We start from the raw sequence: 15,518 nt of genomic DNA on the forward strand, positions 1-15,518 counted from the left end.
AGGAAGAAGGCTCGCCATTGTTGTCGAAGGTCAAAGCATTCCAAGTCGTTTACTCGTCCCACAAGATTTATATCTAGGCGTGTTGGTCTGGGTACATATATTATAACAACGTGGGAGACCGCCTCTCAGACTTCGGGCTAGTCTTGTTGAATACTTCGAGAAGGTCAAGCCGAAAGATGCAATTACACAAATAGAGCCAATTCTCCTTCGGATATTGGGCTTTTGTCGAAACAGAGTCTTTTGGTGCTAATTTTGGGCCAACCGAAAACCTGTACTTCTGCTAAGGTCATCAAACAGGAAATTAGCTACATAAGGTACCTTTAGCGTCGAATCAGCTGTAATGGTATCGAGTGCGGATGACTGCGGTTTTTCAGTTCGTCAGTTATAAATAACTTCGTGGGCAATCACCTGTTTAAAGTCTAATTGGAGAAGCCTAATGATGGTGAGCATATACATGTTTATGTCAGAATAACGGCCCACTCTCGTCCTCTCCAGTCCCGCACTCAGTTTGACAACTATCATCCCTTGTTGTCAAAGAACAAACTGCCTCTCAATTATACTAAAATGCCCATGTTTGATAAAGCAAGTAACTTTGTCGTTCACAACGGTACTTTTATGGACATCGGTCAAGTTGTTCATGGCCAAAGTGGTAAGTACAGTACTCAAGCATTCACTATGACGTATTGACCATCGATATCGTGCTGAAGGAATCGACATTTTGCGCGAAGCTTCCATTCCAGAGGCTGCATATGACTCCGAGGCCCGTCATCCTGCACCATCATGCTTTCCTGGAACGCGTACACAATATATCGAAGATATCATCCAGTGGGCCACTTCGGACGACCCAACTTTTCCCTTACATTGGGTTAAGGGTCCAGCTGGCGTCGGAAAGTCAGCAGTTGCCCAGACAAGTAGTGAACGGCTGAAAGAATCGGGTCAGCTTGGTGCAGCATTCTTCTTTGGAGGTGCCGGTGGATATGACCGGCCGCACGCTCGCCTATTCACATCGGTGGCCTACCAACTCTCCACGGAGCTCCCAGATTACCACGAAATCCTTGACCGAGTGGTCTCTCATGACAAGACACTCATCACGAAGAATATGTCGTCACAGTTCAACTCGCTCATTGTGGATCCTCTGAGAGAGCTGCAAGCGAGAGGAAAGCCAGTGGAGAGGAGGGCGATAATAATTGACGGGTTGGACGAGTGCGAAAACGTGGATGCGCAGTGCGAACTCATCAAGATCATCGCGGAGTCTTCGCATAACCGTACTACTCCCTTTCGCTGGGCCTTCTTCAGCCGCCCTGAGCCACACATTGAAGCCATGTTCTCCGAGGCCAGCGTTTATTCTATTTGTCGCACAGCTGTTCTTCAAGTTTCTCGAACCGTCGATGGAGAGATCGAGAGTTACCTGAGGGGTGGGTTTGACAATATTGTCCGGCGTCGTAATATCTCGATGCCTTTACCGTGGCCCACGGACAAGGGTATTAGGAAAGTAGTGGAAGCGTCGGCGGGTCTATTCATCTATGCAGCCACTGTCCTTCGATTTGTCGAAAGTTCCCGATCTTTACGTTTGGAAGAGCCACTGCAAATCGTTCTCAACATCATCTCTGAGCGTAGTACTGTCTCAAACACAGCAACCATTTTCACCGAGATAGATGTGTTGTACACTCTTATCATGCAGCGTGTTCCCAGCGGAGTACTTCCATCTGTGCAGCTCCTGTTCGCGGATATGCTTCTTGACGGATACAAGGGCCTTTGGAGTGCGATAGAGGAAGGAAATTGCCTAGGGCTCTCTGAAGTGGAGTTCAGGAGCTTGTGCAGCCATGTCCGTGCTGTCTTGTGTTACCATGACGTTAAACCTCCACTGCCTACCCTTGGGAGCTCCGTAGATACCACTCGCCCCTTTGAAGTTGCAGGTTCCGAAACCATACAACTCCTTCAAGAGACAGGCCTCAGAGCAGGCGGGGTAGTCTCATTTTATCATAAATCTTTTTGTGACTTTCTGTGTGATCCTTCCCGATCAGGGACCTTCTGTGTCAACACTCCGGAGGTTCACTCAAAGTTGTTTAATCATTATCACGGGAGGCATCATGATTTTTCGCATAGTTTCGTGGTTCGAGGCACTGGTGAGCTTCGCCATGACACACGTATTGCATGTCCTCATGCAGATTTTCCAGGCCTGGAACTAGCCCAAGATGTTCCTAATTCTGCCGCTTCGCTTGCTTGGCCCTTTCCCGATCTTACTAGCGAGCTTGCAAATTCCTACCTCAAAGCCAGAGTTTTCAATCGCATTGTTGCATCACTATTTTCGCTGCTTAACACCGGCAACTTAGATTTAACGTTGACAAAAAAGATCTTGGAAATTGATCATCGTACAGCAATAATCAACCGGTCTAGACTTTTATCGGGACTCTTGGTCAGCTCGTATGCCTTTGGTGCTTATAGTATGATGAGGGTGATCCGTGGAAGTATTTTTCGATACATTCCGCCCCTCGTATTCGATGAATTCGACTTGAAAATGTTCAGACAGGTGAGTTCAATTTTCATTAGGCATGAAATCGTATATGTTTCCCTGTCCTCATTGATCTGAACATCTAGAGAATCGAGCATCGCACGAAATTGAACCTCATTCAACCATATTACCCAACTTCTCTCTCAAAATGCAAGACTTATTTCTCACCGCGTCCATCCAAAGATGAGCATTATTCTGGGTTGTATACATTTGGGCACGGAACCAAATCCCACTTTTGGTACTGGGAAATAAACCTCAAATATGAGTATTATTTCGAATATGAGACGTGCGACCTTACAGAGGCAAGAAAGATACATCGGAGAGAAAAAGACAACCTCTTGGACTTCTTCTTGAATCACGAGCGCCCACTGGATTAGACGTTTGAGGACCGTGATACGGCAGCATATCAACGACGAGGAGACCACTCGCGTCGACAAAACGCCAATTACATGCAATGGAACTATCTGCAGAGTCTGTGTCTAGTTGCCCCACATCCACCGCGATCTTTCTTAAGAACAAGCACAAGACCAAATCTCCTTTGCAGCTTCTTCGTCCCGGCGACACCACACGCCATCGCGAACACTGCACATGCACAACCTCGCAGATGCGCCTAATCTGCGTCCAGATCCCTACCCCTCGTAGAGTTCCTCCTTCGATTCCACCCCCCGGGAGAGTAACCTGTCACAGCAATTGCCCTCCCGCTCCACAACATTCAGTAGTCCCCATCGTATCCATTTCTGGAACAAGGGAATAAAAAGTGCGGTACGAGAAATGCACGACTCGCTACCTGTTGCCACAACTTTAGGCTCGCCAGTTCTTCTCGAGTCTTCCCAGCGTCCTTCTGGACCCATACCGTCCAACAGGTTGGCGAAACTAGAGCTTCCTAGGGGCGGTCTTTGGTGGGATGCTGCTGTGTCAAAAGGTGGACGTGAGAGGTTGTGGGTGGTTCTGCGGCTTGTTGCGGTTTGTGGGCGGTGGTAGACCTGTCGTCTGTTCATCAATCCCGGTCTGATGTCGATTCCAAAGAGTTCCAGCGAAAAAAAGAGGGCCGAGAGTGGATAGAGGATGGAGAATGATATTGGAAAGGTCTATGTCAGTATTCAGGAGGAAAGCAGGGGAATATAAGGAAGTGTACCAGTGGGCGAAAAGAGGAGGAAATGAAACCAAGCTCATGAGCGGAGGAATGGGTGGGAAGGAGGCTCACCTGTGTGGTCGAAACCCAAGCCGCTCTCAATCGTTTACTTAGGCGCGGTGGGCTTGGATGACCGTGTCTGAGACCTTGAAGCTATTAAACGATCGACTCGATCGAGTGGTTGGTCGACATTCCTTTTCGAGGAAACCAATTACTATAACGAGGTCTTGTTGGCTGTTAACTGGCGGGAACACAGTTCTATCCGCTCTATCGATAGCTTCACATAAAGTTCAAAAAGTTGAGTCAAGGATCATCACTTGTTTTGGCACATAAATACTGGCGGCGAGTATCCTATCGATTTAACAGACGAGTTTGTTCCTGCTCTCAGTTCTTTAGGGAAGCTTGAGTTTAAGGTTTAAGGACTTCGGGGACGATACCTGTGGCGCTTGGTATTGTGTTTGTAAGAAGACCCAGTTGGGGCACTCGTATATTCTCCACGCCTCCCTGGATACCTGCAGCTGCGACTTATTAAAACAAGGATTTGGACATGAGAAGATGATGCAAGTGCCTACCTATTCGGGAATCTGCCTGCGATCAGACGAAGTTCATTTCCCAATTCTTTCGCTTTAACAGATACTGGACTGTTCCTCCATCTTTTACATCTCGTTCAGTAATTCACCCGCCGTGGACTTGAATGTATGCCTTCGCCATTCTCATATGTCAGGATGTGTTAGTTGCTCAGTGTCATATATAATAGGAAGGAAAGTAGAAGACACAGGGAGCACTTGGGAATCGAAGCCAATTCTAAAGATAAGTTGCCGTCATTGTGTTCTATCCACCTGACAATTCATGGATACCACTTGAAACTTTGACTTCTCCAATGATGCTGGCATAACTTGAGTTGTTCGATTTTATCGGACTTCATTATGCTTGCATATTGACTATTCCTGCTCATCAGGAACTCGGGTGGGAAAGCCGTTGTTGTTTTGCCCGATGTGAGAATGTTTTGATTGAACTCTTCCGGCCGAATTTCCTAATTATTGTGGATAAACGTTAGGAAAAGAACGTGATGCTTCTCGCGACTGGATAAGTGTTCGGGTAATCGGAAATTATTTACCGAATTGACCAAGGGACGCGATTTGATATGCCTGATCAAATCGTGAATTGTCGCGAGTTCATGGACATCCATTGTAACAGAAATCACTATTTCGAGGAGCGACTAATCATTCTTCTCGTTGAAAGATGTTGGTATGCGAGTAGAGTGATTTCGTTTTTATCTTCATGCATCACCGACCAAAGCCTTCGAAGACATGTGAACTTTTGAAAGCAGGGTTGATAAGTATAGTAGCCTTATGAGATTTCATATCAATAACGCGTAAAAACAGCCGTTCGGTCTTCTCGGGGAGGTAACACGGCCATCATAACAGAAGTTGTCAACACCACAATCTGTCAGACTGGTTTTTGTTCTATGTTGGTCTAAGATTGGACGAGGTGAAAGGTGAATTCTTAAATTCCTAATTATGTATGTACCTACCACTGCTACGCTCAATCAACAATTAAATATTGTTGCAAATGAGGATGCCGTATTATTCTGACTCTTCTTGTCACATTTTACAAAAAAACACTGATTTGGGTTGTTCTGTCTTCTATCAAGTCCAAGTTCTTCTATCACCGAGGCAGGGGGTATATCTGTGTGCTGTTATCGTTTTATTTTTGTCCCAAATTCAGAACGAGAACGTTGGCTGATACGACGGTGCAGAGAATTTTCTCGATTAACAAAATCCCAGATTCAGAGGGTGGGAAATATTGAGCTCAGGATGGCGCAATAGGTCGGACGCATAGCGGAGGATGTTCATGATTCTTAAAATTGGAATAGAAACAAAGGAAGGGCCGACGCGCAGCCCCAGGAAATGAATATTCGTAACAAGTCTTATGCTATCCTCCAATCCATGGACTGACGATAGTAAATTAAACTCGCATCAGAATCAGAATTCTATGTATGGATAAAATGGCCTTCCCATTGATTCTCAATTTTGTGGTATATCATATTGGTTTAAAGTAAATCAGGAAACCAGTGATAGTCAACTTGATCCGTATCTTGAAGATAAACTAAATATGTGCAAGCAAAGATTAAGAGAACCTATCTCAAGAGGGCCCAGAGTCGTTATCTAGCTTCTTACTCGTATCGGGTAATGTTTGCGTAAGGTTTCCAGAAGATTTTCACATGAGCTGGCAAGATGTTTCTGGATGGTTGCGAGATGCGCATCTGAGGTGGCGGAACCCACCGTAGCACCGCCAAACCAACTTGGGGATAATTCTCCCACTGAATGAAGATATAAATATCTGCGAACTTGGGTGAGCGACTGCGATACCAGCTCCAAACGCGAAGAGGGAGGGGTAGAACAGGAGGCTGCTGGGAGGCTGGTTATTAGTGTCGCGAGTTTGTGTAGCGTAGTCTGCGATCGTGCGATCGAGTGAGCGAGGATCTTGGACAGACGAGATCGTGACGTTGGCAGACACGTGATCCGGCGTGGAAGGAGATTGATGTGCCTGGCAGCTTCCAAGTCGACCTACTCTTCGGTGTAAATGCGCCAATCCCGTTCTCTCCTGCTCTCTATCTGCCCCGTCCCCCCGCCCCTTTCCCCACCGTCGACCACACATTTGCGCACACATTCATCATTCTTCAGCTCTATCTCGCCCCTATAGCTGACCTTAGCTCGACGCATTCCCCTGGTTGGCCTCTCTTCTCTCCCACCCTACTTTGTTGACGTTACACCTCTTTCGCTATAAACAGAACACTACGCTGGCAACATATCATCCATCGCGATCAGAGACGTCGCGGAGGAGACTCCGCATACACACCTTCGATTTCGCAGTGGAGGTGGTGATGAAATGATTGCCTTGCCATCTACATTTTTTGAGGACAACAATCGGCCATCAACAGCCACGGTTCGGGAGTTGGATGTGGACGTCGTGGACAAGAACAAGGACGTGGAAGAAGGGAACTCCAATGGTGAGCCGATTTTGACTTATTGGCTGACCCGTTTGAGCTACATCCTTCAACAGACAGTGATATACGAACTGTTTCTCAAACTGACCTTTATTCGATTTCGGACCGTGCAAGCGCCTTTTCTTCGACGTTTGACCCTAACTATGATGAGAAATCAGAGGCATTTGGTACGCTCTATTTCGGTGCATATACTTGCAATAAGCGGTTCTCATTATGGTCAGCCGAGGAAGAAGATTCGCCCTATCCCGAGGTGCGGTCTGCAGTCGCCAATTTCGATGACCCGTCAATGCCAGTTGGAACGTTGCGTGCTTGGGTCCTTGGTATCTTCTGGGCAATTGTCCTACCAGGAATGAACCAGTTTTTCTACTTCCGATATCCTTCAGTTGTCATTGGTAGCGTGAGCAGTAGAAATGCATCTTTTCACGACTTAAATTGCTGACTAGCGTCTGCAGCTGGTCGCCCAACTCCTTGTGTTTCCTGTTGGTAGGGGGTGGGTGCGGGTTATCCCTAACAGAACAATCTTTGGTTTAGAGATTAACCCTGGCCCTTTTACCATCAAAGAACATGTAAATCTCTCTTCATGCGAACTATTCCTTCGCGGTTTTGATTATCGCCTCCGCACTAGGTGCTTGTGACCATTATGGCTAGCGTGGGCGCTCAGGCCGCTTACGCCAACGACATAATCGCCGTTCAAAGAGTATACTATAAACAGATCTGGTCATTTGCGTACAATTGGATGTTGGTCATGTCGACACAGCTGATCGGGTTTTCCATCGGAGGAATCACGAGACGGTTTTTGGTCTCACCGCCTTCGATGAGTAAGTCGCTGATTTCCCCTACCTAAAATTATGGTAACTGATTAGCATCAAGTCTGGCCGAATACATTAGTGGCGTGTGCCTTGTTCAATACACTTCACTCTCAGAGTTACGCGGGCGTCGGCCGTCACGAAGGCCTGTCGCGAGAGCGATATTTCACTTATGCATTCGTCGCGGCTGTCGTGTGGTGTACGTGGCATTTGTCGAGAGCTCTCATGAGCTAACTTTGTATATCAGATATCATCCCTGGGTATCTCTTTGAAGCCTTAAGGTAAGCATCACAAATATGTCTTTGTTTCAATCCTCAAACATCCTACTTTGCAGCTTTTTCACTTGGGTACGCCCATAATCTTACATTGCGGGAAACGGCACTACATTCATCATTGATATACCAGGTTTGCTGGATTGCGCCAAGAAATGTCGTATGTCTTTATGGTTATCGAGATAAGAATTTTGCTTATTTCGATACTAGAAAATCAATCAGATATTTGGGTAAGCTCTTTTTGCTCCCTTACCTAGCTTGTATATATATATGAGTTTTCAGGTACAAAAGTGGACTTGGCTTCTCGCTTCTGACTTTCGATTGGAACCAGATAGCCTTTACGGGTAGTCCGTGAGTATTTCCCAGATTTGATTCAATTGAACAGTCTAAATGGACATGCTTATAGTCTTGCAACACCTTGTGAGCTAAGATAGTATATTCACCTGCCTCTTTTAACGCATGGTTTACAGGGTGGGCAGAAGCCAACGTGATGATTGGCTTCGTCTTTTTCTTTTGTAAGTGACATGTCCAAAAGAAGTAGCTGCTGAATTGACGACCCTTCTGCAGGGTTCTTGACGCCAATACTCTACGTGAGGACACTGTAACCGAAACATATAACCGTATCATTGACTCTCTGATTCAGTATACCAACGTCTGGCATAGCCAATACATGCCGTATGTTTCTGACGTTCCTGTTGTCCCTGCGAACTCATGAACTGAATTACATAGCATCCTTTCTGCGAAACCATATGACAACACTGGGGCACCTTATGACGTCTCTCGTGTCCTTAATGCCGACTCAACGCTCAACTTTGACGCTTATAAAGCTTATAGCCCTTTATATCTTCCGTATGTTTTGAAGCAATCCTTTTCTGGAAGTTAGACTGAACGAGACTTAGTACTTCGTTTGTCATGTCTTATGGTCTCTCATTTCTCGCCATCACCGGTGAGAAGGTTTCCTTGCTTTACAACTTAGCGTTAACCGGTTACTTGTCACAGCTACGATTACACATGGTAAGCCCTACTGTTTTATTATGATCCAATTTGACTCACTGAAATATATATTTCTTCCAGCCCTGATCCATTTCTGGAAACCCATACGTCTTCAATTCAATCGCTCTCTACAAGAACAACCTGATATTCATGCTCGACTTATGTCTCGATACCCTCCAGGTTTGTCTGAGCTCTCCCCGGCTCAATCTCGTGTTCTTATTATTTGCTTTTTTTCCCCTCAGTGCCGGAGTGGTATTATATTTGTATTTTTTGTGTGTTACTACCGTATTTCTTATCTGTGCTTTTCGCTGATAATGGCTCAGCTGTAACTTTTGCTTTTGCTTGTATTTGCATTCAAGTTTGGTCTACCGAAATGACGATTTGGGCACTCGTTATAGCATTGCTAATAGGTGAGTTTCGCTTTATCGTGGTCGACAAGGCTGTACATATTTTCTCTTTTTCTTTCTTAGCGCTCGTGTACGTGGTTCCCATCGGAATGATTCAAGCCGTGACGAATCGTCAAGTTGGTTTGAAGTGGGTCCCTGCTATTGTCGCTACCACTAAGGATACTTTGCTTACAAAATCGTACTGTAACAGCGTTGTCACTGAATTGATCGTTGGATATATGCTGCCAGGTTTGCCTACTTCACGTGCTGACGATCAATTTTACTGACATATGGCAGGAAAACCTAACGCAATGATGCTGTGAGTGCTGTGCTCGTTTTGAACCTGATTTATGTTCGTATCTGAACATGACCTTTGTAGCTTCAAAGTAAGCCATTGTCTGCTGTTTGCCGAATTTTAGTTCTGAATGACAACCAGACCTACGGGTACATTACCATGTCTCAAGGTGAGATAGGATCTTCAGTCATCTCCTCTCGACGCTCTGCTCACTTTTTGGCCCAGCGATGCAATTCACTGCGGGTTTCAAACTGGGACAGTGAGTAATGTGTTATTGACGCAGGTTTGAACGGTGATTGATCTTCTGTATAGTTACATGAAGGTCAGTGTCGCGTAATGGACAGCATGCAAGATTCGCTTAACGAGTTGCTTCAGATCCCCCCAAGAGCAATGTTCTGGTCGCAGGTAACTCGCTTAGTAAACCTGGGCTGTCACACGTTTTTTGCTAATTGGTATTATGTTTCAAGGTTGTTTCGACGGTTGTTGCTGGGACTGTGCAATTAGGAGTTCAATCCTGGTAAGCTTTGCTTTCTTATAATCTATAATGCAAGTAAAAGCTTAAGTGCTACATACAGGATGTTCTCGAATATCATGTGCGTGCTAGTGGGTCTACTCGAAAATTAGGAACTCATGGAATTATTCAGCGACCTTTGCGAGCCTGATCAGAAAGACAAGTACGCATTTACAACTTGCATGACAGTTAGACACTGATTGGGATCTCAGCTTTACATGCGCATCTACACATGTGTTTGGAACTGCTTCCATCATCGTGCGTTGCTTATTCTCGTGTTTCGAGAATTATCACTAATGGCTTCTTTAGTGGGGTGTCATTGGCCCTCGCTTGCTGTTTTCCCCTTCACAATTATACTAGTAAGTGCTCAATGACTCTGAGCAGACAGAAGACTGATTTTTTTCGTAGCCGTAAGCGTAGCACAGCACTTACACGGGACCGCGCTAATCAGACTTTAGCATTATCTTTTTTCTTCCTCATCGGTGCTGCATGTCCTGTCATCTTATGGATTATTACAAGAAGATACCCCAATACCATTCTAAGATACCTCAAGTATGTAAACCCCTCCGATCCACCCTAATCGACACTGACAGAACCTCCACTAGTTTTCCGTACGTATTGATCGACGGCTTCGAATTGGCTCGGTTTAATGCAGATTACTTTCAGTTTAATTTTCTCTGGTGTTAATCAGATACCCCCTGCGGCAGCCGTCAACTATGTCCCATGGGCCATTGTTGGATTCATATTCCAGTATATCGTTAGACGGCGACATTTTCCCTATTGGGCAAAGTATAACTGTAAGTCGAGAAGCAAACTGTTGTGGTGTGTGTCGATTGTGCTCATGCATTTGTGAAGATGTACTATCCGCAGCTTTGGATGCCGGGACCGCTATTGGAGTTATCCTGGTGTATTTTTGGTTTGTTGAAGTTTGGTTTGCATTCGACTTTTTGCTTACGGGCGGAGTGTAGCCTTCAGTATCCGATGCAAGGCAGGATTGGCGAAACCTCGATACAAAGATGGTGGGGTAACGCAGTTCACAAGAATACGAGCGACTGGCTTGCTAATTCCCTTGTGAACTTGAATAACGGGACATTTGGGTAGAGTGGTTCGAAATTTTCATACTGTCACTTTGATTAATCATTCGATTGACAGGCCCACGAAGTGGTGATGAACTGCTGATGACTGACTCATGCAGCGACGCTCTTTTATTTACGTTACGAGATGGACTTATCTACAGGCATTTATCTTTTTTTCTTTTGTATGTATAACGCGCTAGTGGTCTTTCCAATCTCCCCACATCCCTCCTGGGTAATTTTTTCTCAAGGTTACTTGGAGTAGAGGTCATTTAAACTGTTATTTATCAAGTGTATCTGATTTGTATACTCGGATGTCGTGTTTCGACTCTTATCTGTCGTTTGAGCCACATGAGTTAAGCGGTATAATAGAAACAAGAGTCACAAGGTATATAAAGCATCATGCAAGTAGAACATATCTGTCGTAAATCGTATCAATACATATAGGAAGACTCCATTGGAGAAATATCATCTAGCGACTCTCTTCAGTCTCAACAGGTGACACTGTCACGCTAGCTCTCTCGCTTCCTCTGAGAATAGATCTGGGGAGCGATGTATTCGACCCGGAGGATTTATGCTTTGATCCTGAATGTTGACTGCGGTAATCTTCGACACATCTCTGAGCCTCTGTCATTGGGCCTCCATTCCTATGACTTCTGGTGAAATACGTTGGAAGGATAGATTGGATGAAGTTTCTTCCTTCGTGTACATTATCTGTCTCCAGTCGTTGTGGAGATGTACGTCTTGTTGTTGTCTTTCTTCTCTTTGGTCGGTCAGATCGCCAATTGGTATAAGCGGCGTGTGTTAGTGAAATAGGCCATGCAAGACGTTTTAAGAGACTAGAGTTTTTGAAATCGGTATGGCGCCTATTGCGGGCATTGTAAATATCGCGATCTTCTTCGGCTTTGTCGTCATCGTCGTCGTCATCCAACACGATCTCTCCTCCCAAAACTGTATGTGCATGCCGTAAGTGGTGGTCTTGTAAGTTTGACATATCAATAGGAGATCGCATGATCTCGTCAGAAATCTGTGGTGGTGGTGGTGGTGATGGTTCGGATTTCCGAATTGAATTACGATGCCGGCGCGGACGAGATGGTTTGTCTTCAATCTGGATTTGTAAGGCTACGACGATCCAGATTGTAACGGCCGTAAGTGGGAGTGCGGTAGCGAAATAATCGCTGAGCGAGGGTGTCGAACCAAAGTTGATCTCGCTGACATTCATGCCGAATGCAGTCTTTTGCGGTGTGTTAGACTTTTTGTCTCTGAATACGAATGGAGGGGCAGTGACTTACGGCAACGAATGATGCGGGAAGGAAAATCATGGTCAAATAAGCAATTTGTTTCATGGCTAGATTAAAGGCTACTGTCAGAATTCTGGTGGTAAATGATGAATCGGCACACACGGACCTGCACTATCTCGTACAGCGGCTTCTGTAAGTTGGTGCATTCGTCTACTGTCTGCAATATTCACACTACTGAAACCCTGTCAGTATAAAAAGATTGTCAATGAAGAGCGCGATAATACTGGGGAGGGATTCGCGTACCAACTGCATGACGTTTGTCAACCGTTTATCTTGCATCTTCCGTGTCAACTCCAGTCGCTCGATCTGATTCAAGAGGTTTGTGCACTCTTGATTCATTAGGGTCTTGCTGCATTGACTTTCTTGAGGCGTGAAATAGTCCGTATTATCAAGGGCCGGGTGATGTGTATCTCGGACAAAAATGACCGTCTTCTTGAAATCTTCAAGGAGGGAGGCGTAGTGTAGCAGATGCGCGCGGATACGGTGCAATTCTTGTGTAAAGTCGAGATCATTTTCCTCCAGAACTTTGGACTCCTGTTGCAAAATCATTTAATCTCTTATCAAGACTGATCGTGCGATGGGCTTACCAGTGTACACAGATGGTTATACAATGCCTCCAAACTCTCATCCCAGGCGTATAAAGCATACCACAACAGACTCAGAAAAGTGAATGTAGGGTCCTTAGATCTTTTGAAGATGTGAGACCAGTATACTGAGCGTCCTGTGAGCCGGAATCGGTCGTGAAGCTGCTTGGCCGTAGTGGCTCGAAATTCTGAAGGTGCATGGTAGGATATAATAGTGTTACCGTTCTTAGGGTGGCGAATCATATGAAGTGATATTATGTCTGAAGAAAGTAATTGATAGCCTGGAAGCATTCTCTCAATGAGAGTAGGTTTGAAATGCAGCACCATACGCACTTGATTCCAACCAAAGGTATTCGTTAGTTTTGATAGCCATGTCCTCCTGAGCCAGAGGAGCACTTCCGGATATTGCTGGTGCATGGGACGTGTTGGGTAGATTACTGATGCATCGAACAAAGGTCAATGTAATAGTGATGTCTAGACACGAAAGACAAGGTCAGACTAAGTGACAAGGGACATGAAGAAGAGTGTGCGTACGATCGCTTTCACCCTGGACTACGCTTTCCTGGTATTGCGTAGGTATCCATCCGAACGAAGAAGAAAAAAAGAAAGGCTCGATATCATATTTCGCACCGAGTATCTTCATGACTTGACCCGCCATATGGTCCACAAAGAGAGCGTGAACGCGACACTCATTCGTCTGTTCCTGCTCATGATTGAGTTTTAGAATGGGAAAACGAAGAGACGACAGATATACCTTCGAAAAGCGGAAGTTGTTCCAACTGTCGTCTGATTTCTTCCATTCTTCGGAGTCAATGCGTTTCAAAGGTTTAAAAATGCCATCTCGATTGACGGCGAGGGGATGAATGGTCCAATTCGATGAATCTCCGATAGCCTTAGTTATACGGCTTTTCTCTTGTTGAGTGCGGGTCCAATTGGGATAGAGCGACTGGGGGTACCGGCACCAGCAGGGCTCATTTTTGGGATGCTTGTGCGGGCATTTCTCCGGCTCCTTCAGCTCTTGAGGCTGCGAACATGAGCAAACAAAACCGGTAAGATGTAATGCACAGTATTAATATGTTCAGGACTGACCAAAACGTGGAGATCCAAGAAAGGCCAAGGCCCTTTCCAAGCTTTTTCAAAATCATAACGTATTTACAATGGCAGCTAACCCACCTGAAGGTGTTCCATGTCTATGACTAGGATTGGGTACCTCGCGGGGGATCACCTTGGGGTCGACTTCGGGGGGTAAAGTACCGGTTCGCCTTCTTAGTAATGGCGTGCGATGTCTCAATGCCAAGTTACGAGTCGCCGATTCTGAAAAAGTTGCTCGACGGCCTTGACTACGTCCTTCCTGGGCCATCTTGGAAGAGGTAAAGTCTAAAAGTAGGGGGAAAGAGGAAGGTCACGATCCACGCTATGGGGCGATGATAAATCTCCTCATGGTAATGATGCCCTGAGCGTTGACGAAAGTTCTGTTGGCCGGAGTCTTCGGAACATCATATCCTCATTTGGTGAATCCCTTAGGCCACTCATTGCCCGGTCATCACCCGTGTGAAACATGCTCATATACTTACCGCTGAGGCAGTGAAGCATGGCAGCTTCCATCACATATGATCACTGTGGTGGAGTTTAGTACTGCAGCCGCAGCACCTTTGGACGCCCAAAACCTCGCTTCCGCGTGTCGCACCCGAGAACAAGCGCAGAAAAGGCCTAATAACCAGCGTTAATCAGGAGCCTCGTGTGAACGGCAAGACAAACGACAATACAAACGAGTATACTGCATGCAGTGTCGTGCATAGCATGGGTTGTCTAGAAGATGATTTGAGCATAGATTCCTACACAAAACCAGATTTCAAGACCAGCGAACAAGGCAGCTAAATTGACGCATTTCTCCGCGCTCTTCCTTTGCTGTTAAGCTCCACGGGGATTGTGCCTATTAAGGCCTGAAACGAAATGATAACAGCCACGGAAATTGAATTCCACCTTGACAGCTTCCAATTACAATTACTTACTATGTATATAGTATAAGTGTGAAGGCCAATTCCACCGCCCATAAACACGACTTTCTACCCGAGTCTTCAGAGCACTTCACACTCGTATTAGAATATCTTGCTTCCGTCGCAGCTATGTTTTCGTGCATTAGTCTGTGTCTGTCCTACCAGTAAATATCTTAAGCCTCGATCGGAATCTTATCCCTCATTGGTCCACATTGTTCCGTCGCCTCGCATGCAATTATAGGGCGATATCATTAGTCCTTATTCTGTATCCCTACGGCGTAATTGAACATCTTACACCGAAACTTCTGGAGCCCATTCACCAAGTCAGGACTCGGTTGCCATCGGCCAATCGCGAACCCAGTCGATCGCGGGATCATCACGGGGTTGATATGAAGCGTCACGTGGAATGTAGTCTCTTCCGTGCTCAGCTGTTACTGATCTGCCAACACCCATCGACCGCCACAGGCCTCTTAAATTCCTCATAGTTCAGTGTCAAAGTTACCCCAAGAAATGCCTCCCCGAGGAACGTCGTCAGTGGTATGTTGGTTTCGTGTTATTTTCCGAGATTGATGCATGCCTGCTTATTTCGGGTACTTATTTCGGATACATTCGTGCTTAACGCTGATTATATTCTCCTGTTTTTTGT

General features: G+C 45.7%; 3 protein-coding genes across 3 annotated transcripts; 2 read left to right on the forward strand and 1 right to left on the reverse strand.

Annotated features, from left to right (window-relative positions):
- Positions 1 to 564: 564 nt before the first annotated feature.
- AGABI2DRAFT_146070 (hypothetical protein) lies at positions 565 to 2,889 on the forward strand (the record flags this gene model as incomplete). The annotated part of the gene is made up of 6 exons (XM_006456078.1): positions 565 to 649; positions 708 to 1,966; positions 2,025 to 2,050; positions 2,107 to 2,126; positions 2,169 to 2,530; positions 2,599 to 2,889. The coding sequence occupies 6 exons, from the start codon at positions 565 to 567 to the stop codon at positions 2,887 to 2,889; spliced, it is 2,043 nt and encodes a 680-aa protein (XP_006456141.1).
- Positions 2,890 to 6,748: 3,859 nt separating this feature from the next.
- Positions 6,749 to 11,018, forward strand: AGABI2DRAFT_77707 (hypothetical protein; the record flags this gene model as incomplete). Its single annotated transcript, XM_006456079.1, has 36 exons — positions 6,749 to 6,821; positions 6,876 to 7,051; positions 7,107 to 7,220; positions 7,280 to 7,472; positions 7,525 to 7,659; positions 7,708 to 7,741; positions 7,795 to 7,807; positions 7,866 to 7,892; positions 7,943 to 7,962; positions 8,015 to 8,083; positions 8,139 to 8,152; positions 8,203 to 8,247; positions 8,300 to 8,322; positions 8,376 to 8,407; positions 8,462 to 8,581; positions 8,632 to 8,678; positions 8,732 to 8,746; positions 8,807 to 8,905; positions 8,968 to 8,997; positions 9,085 to 9,135; positions 9,196 to 9,259; positions 9,323 to 9,375; positions 9,531 to 9,575; positions 9,632 to 9,665; positions 9,719 to 9,728; positions 9,782 to 9,811; positions 9,874 to 9,923; positions 9,982 to 9,999; positions 10,051 to 10,080; positions 10,130 to 10,175; positions 10,227 to 10,276; positions 10,326 to 10,327; positions 10,376 to 10,473; positions 10,573 to 10,714; positions 10,773 to 10,833; positions 10,886 to 11,018. Coding segments are annotated over 36 exons (2,196 nt in total), but the record flags the coding sequence as incomplete, so codon positions are not given.
- A 1,071-nt stretch (positions 11,019 to 12,089) lies between these two features.
- AGABI2DRAFT_77452 (hypothetical protein) lies at positions 12,090 to 14,235 on the reverse strand (the record flags this gene model as incomplete). The annotated part of the gene is made up of 10 exons (XM_006456080.1): positions 12,090 to 12,224; positions 12,283 to 12,338; positions 12,398 to 12,473; positions 12,535 to 12,825; positions 12,879 to 13,156; positions 13,200 to 13,349; positions 13,410 to 13,572; positions 13,630 to 13,899; positions 13,923 to 13,996; positions 14,049 to 14,235. Coding segments are annotated over 10 exons (1,680 nt in total), but the record flags the coding sequence as incomplete, so codon positions are not given.
- Positions 14,236 to 15,518: the final 1,283 nt, after the last annotated feature.

The sequence above is a fragment of the Agaricus bisporus genome (assembly GCF_000300575.1).
Source record: "Agaricus bisporus var. bisporus H97 unplaced genomic scaffold AGABI2scaffold_12, whole genome shotgun sequence".
Classification (NCBI taxonomy): Eukaryota; Fungi; Basidiomycota; class Agaricomycetes; order Agaricales; family Agaricaceae; genus Agaricus; species Agaricus bisporus.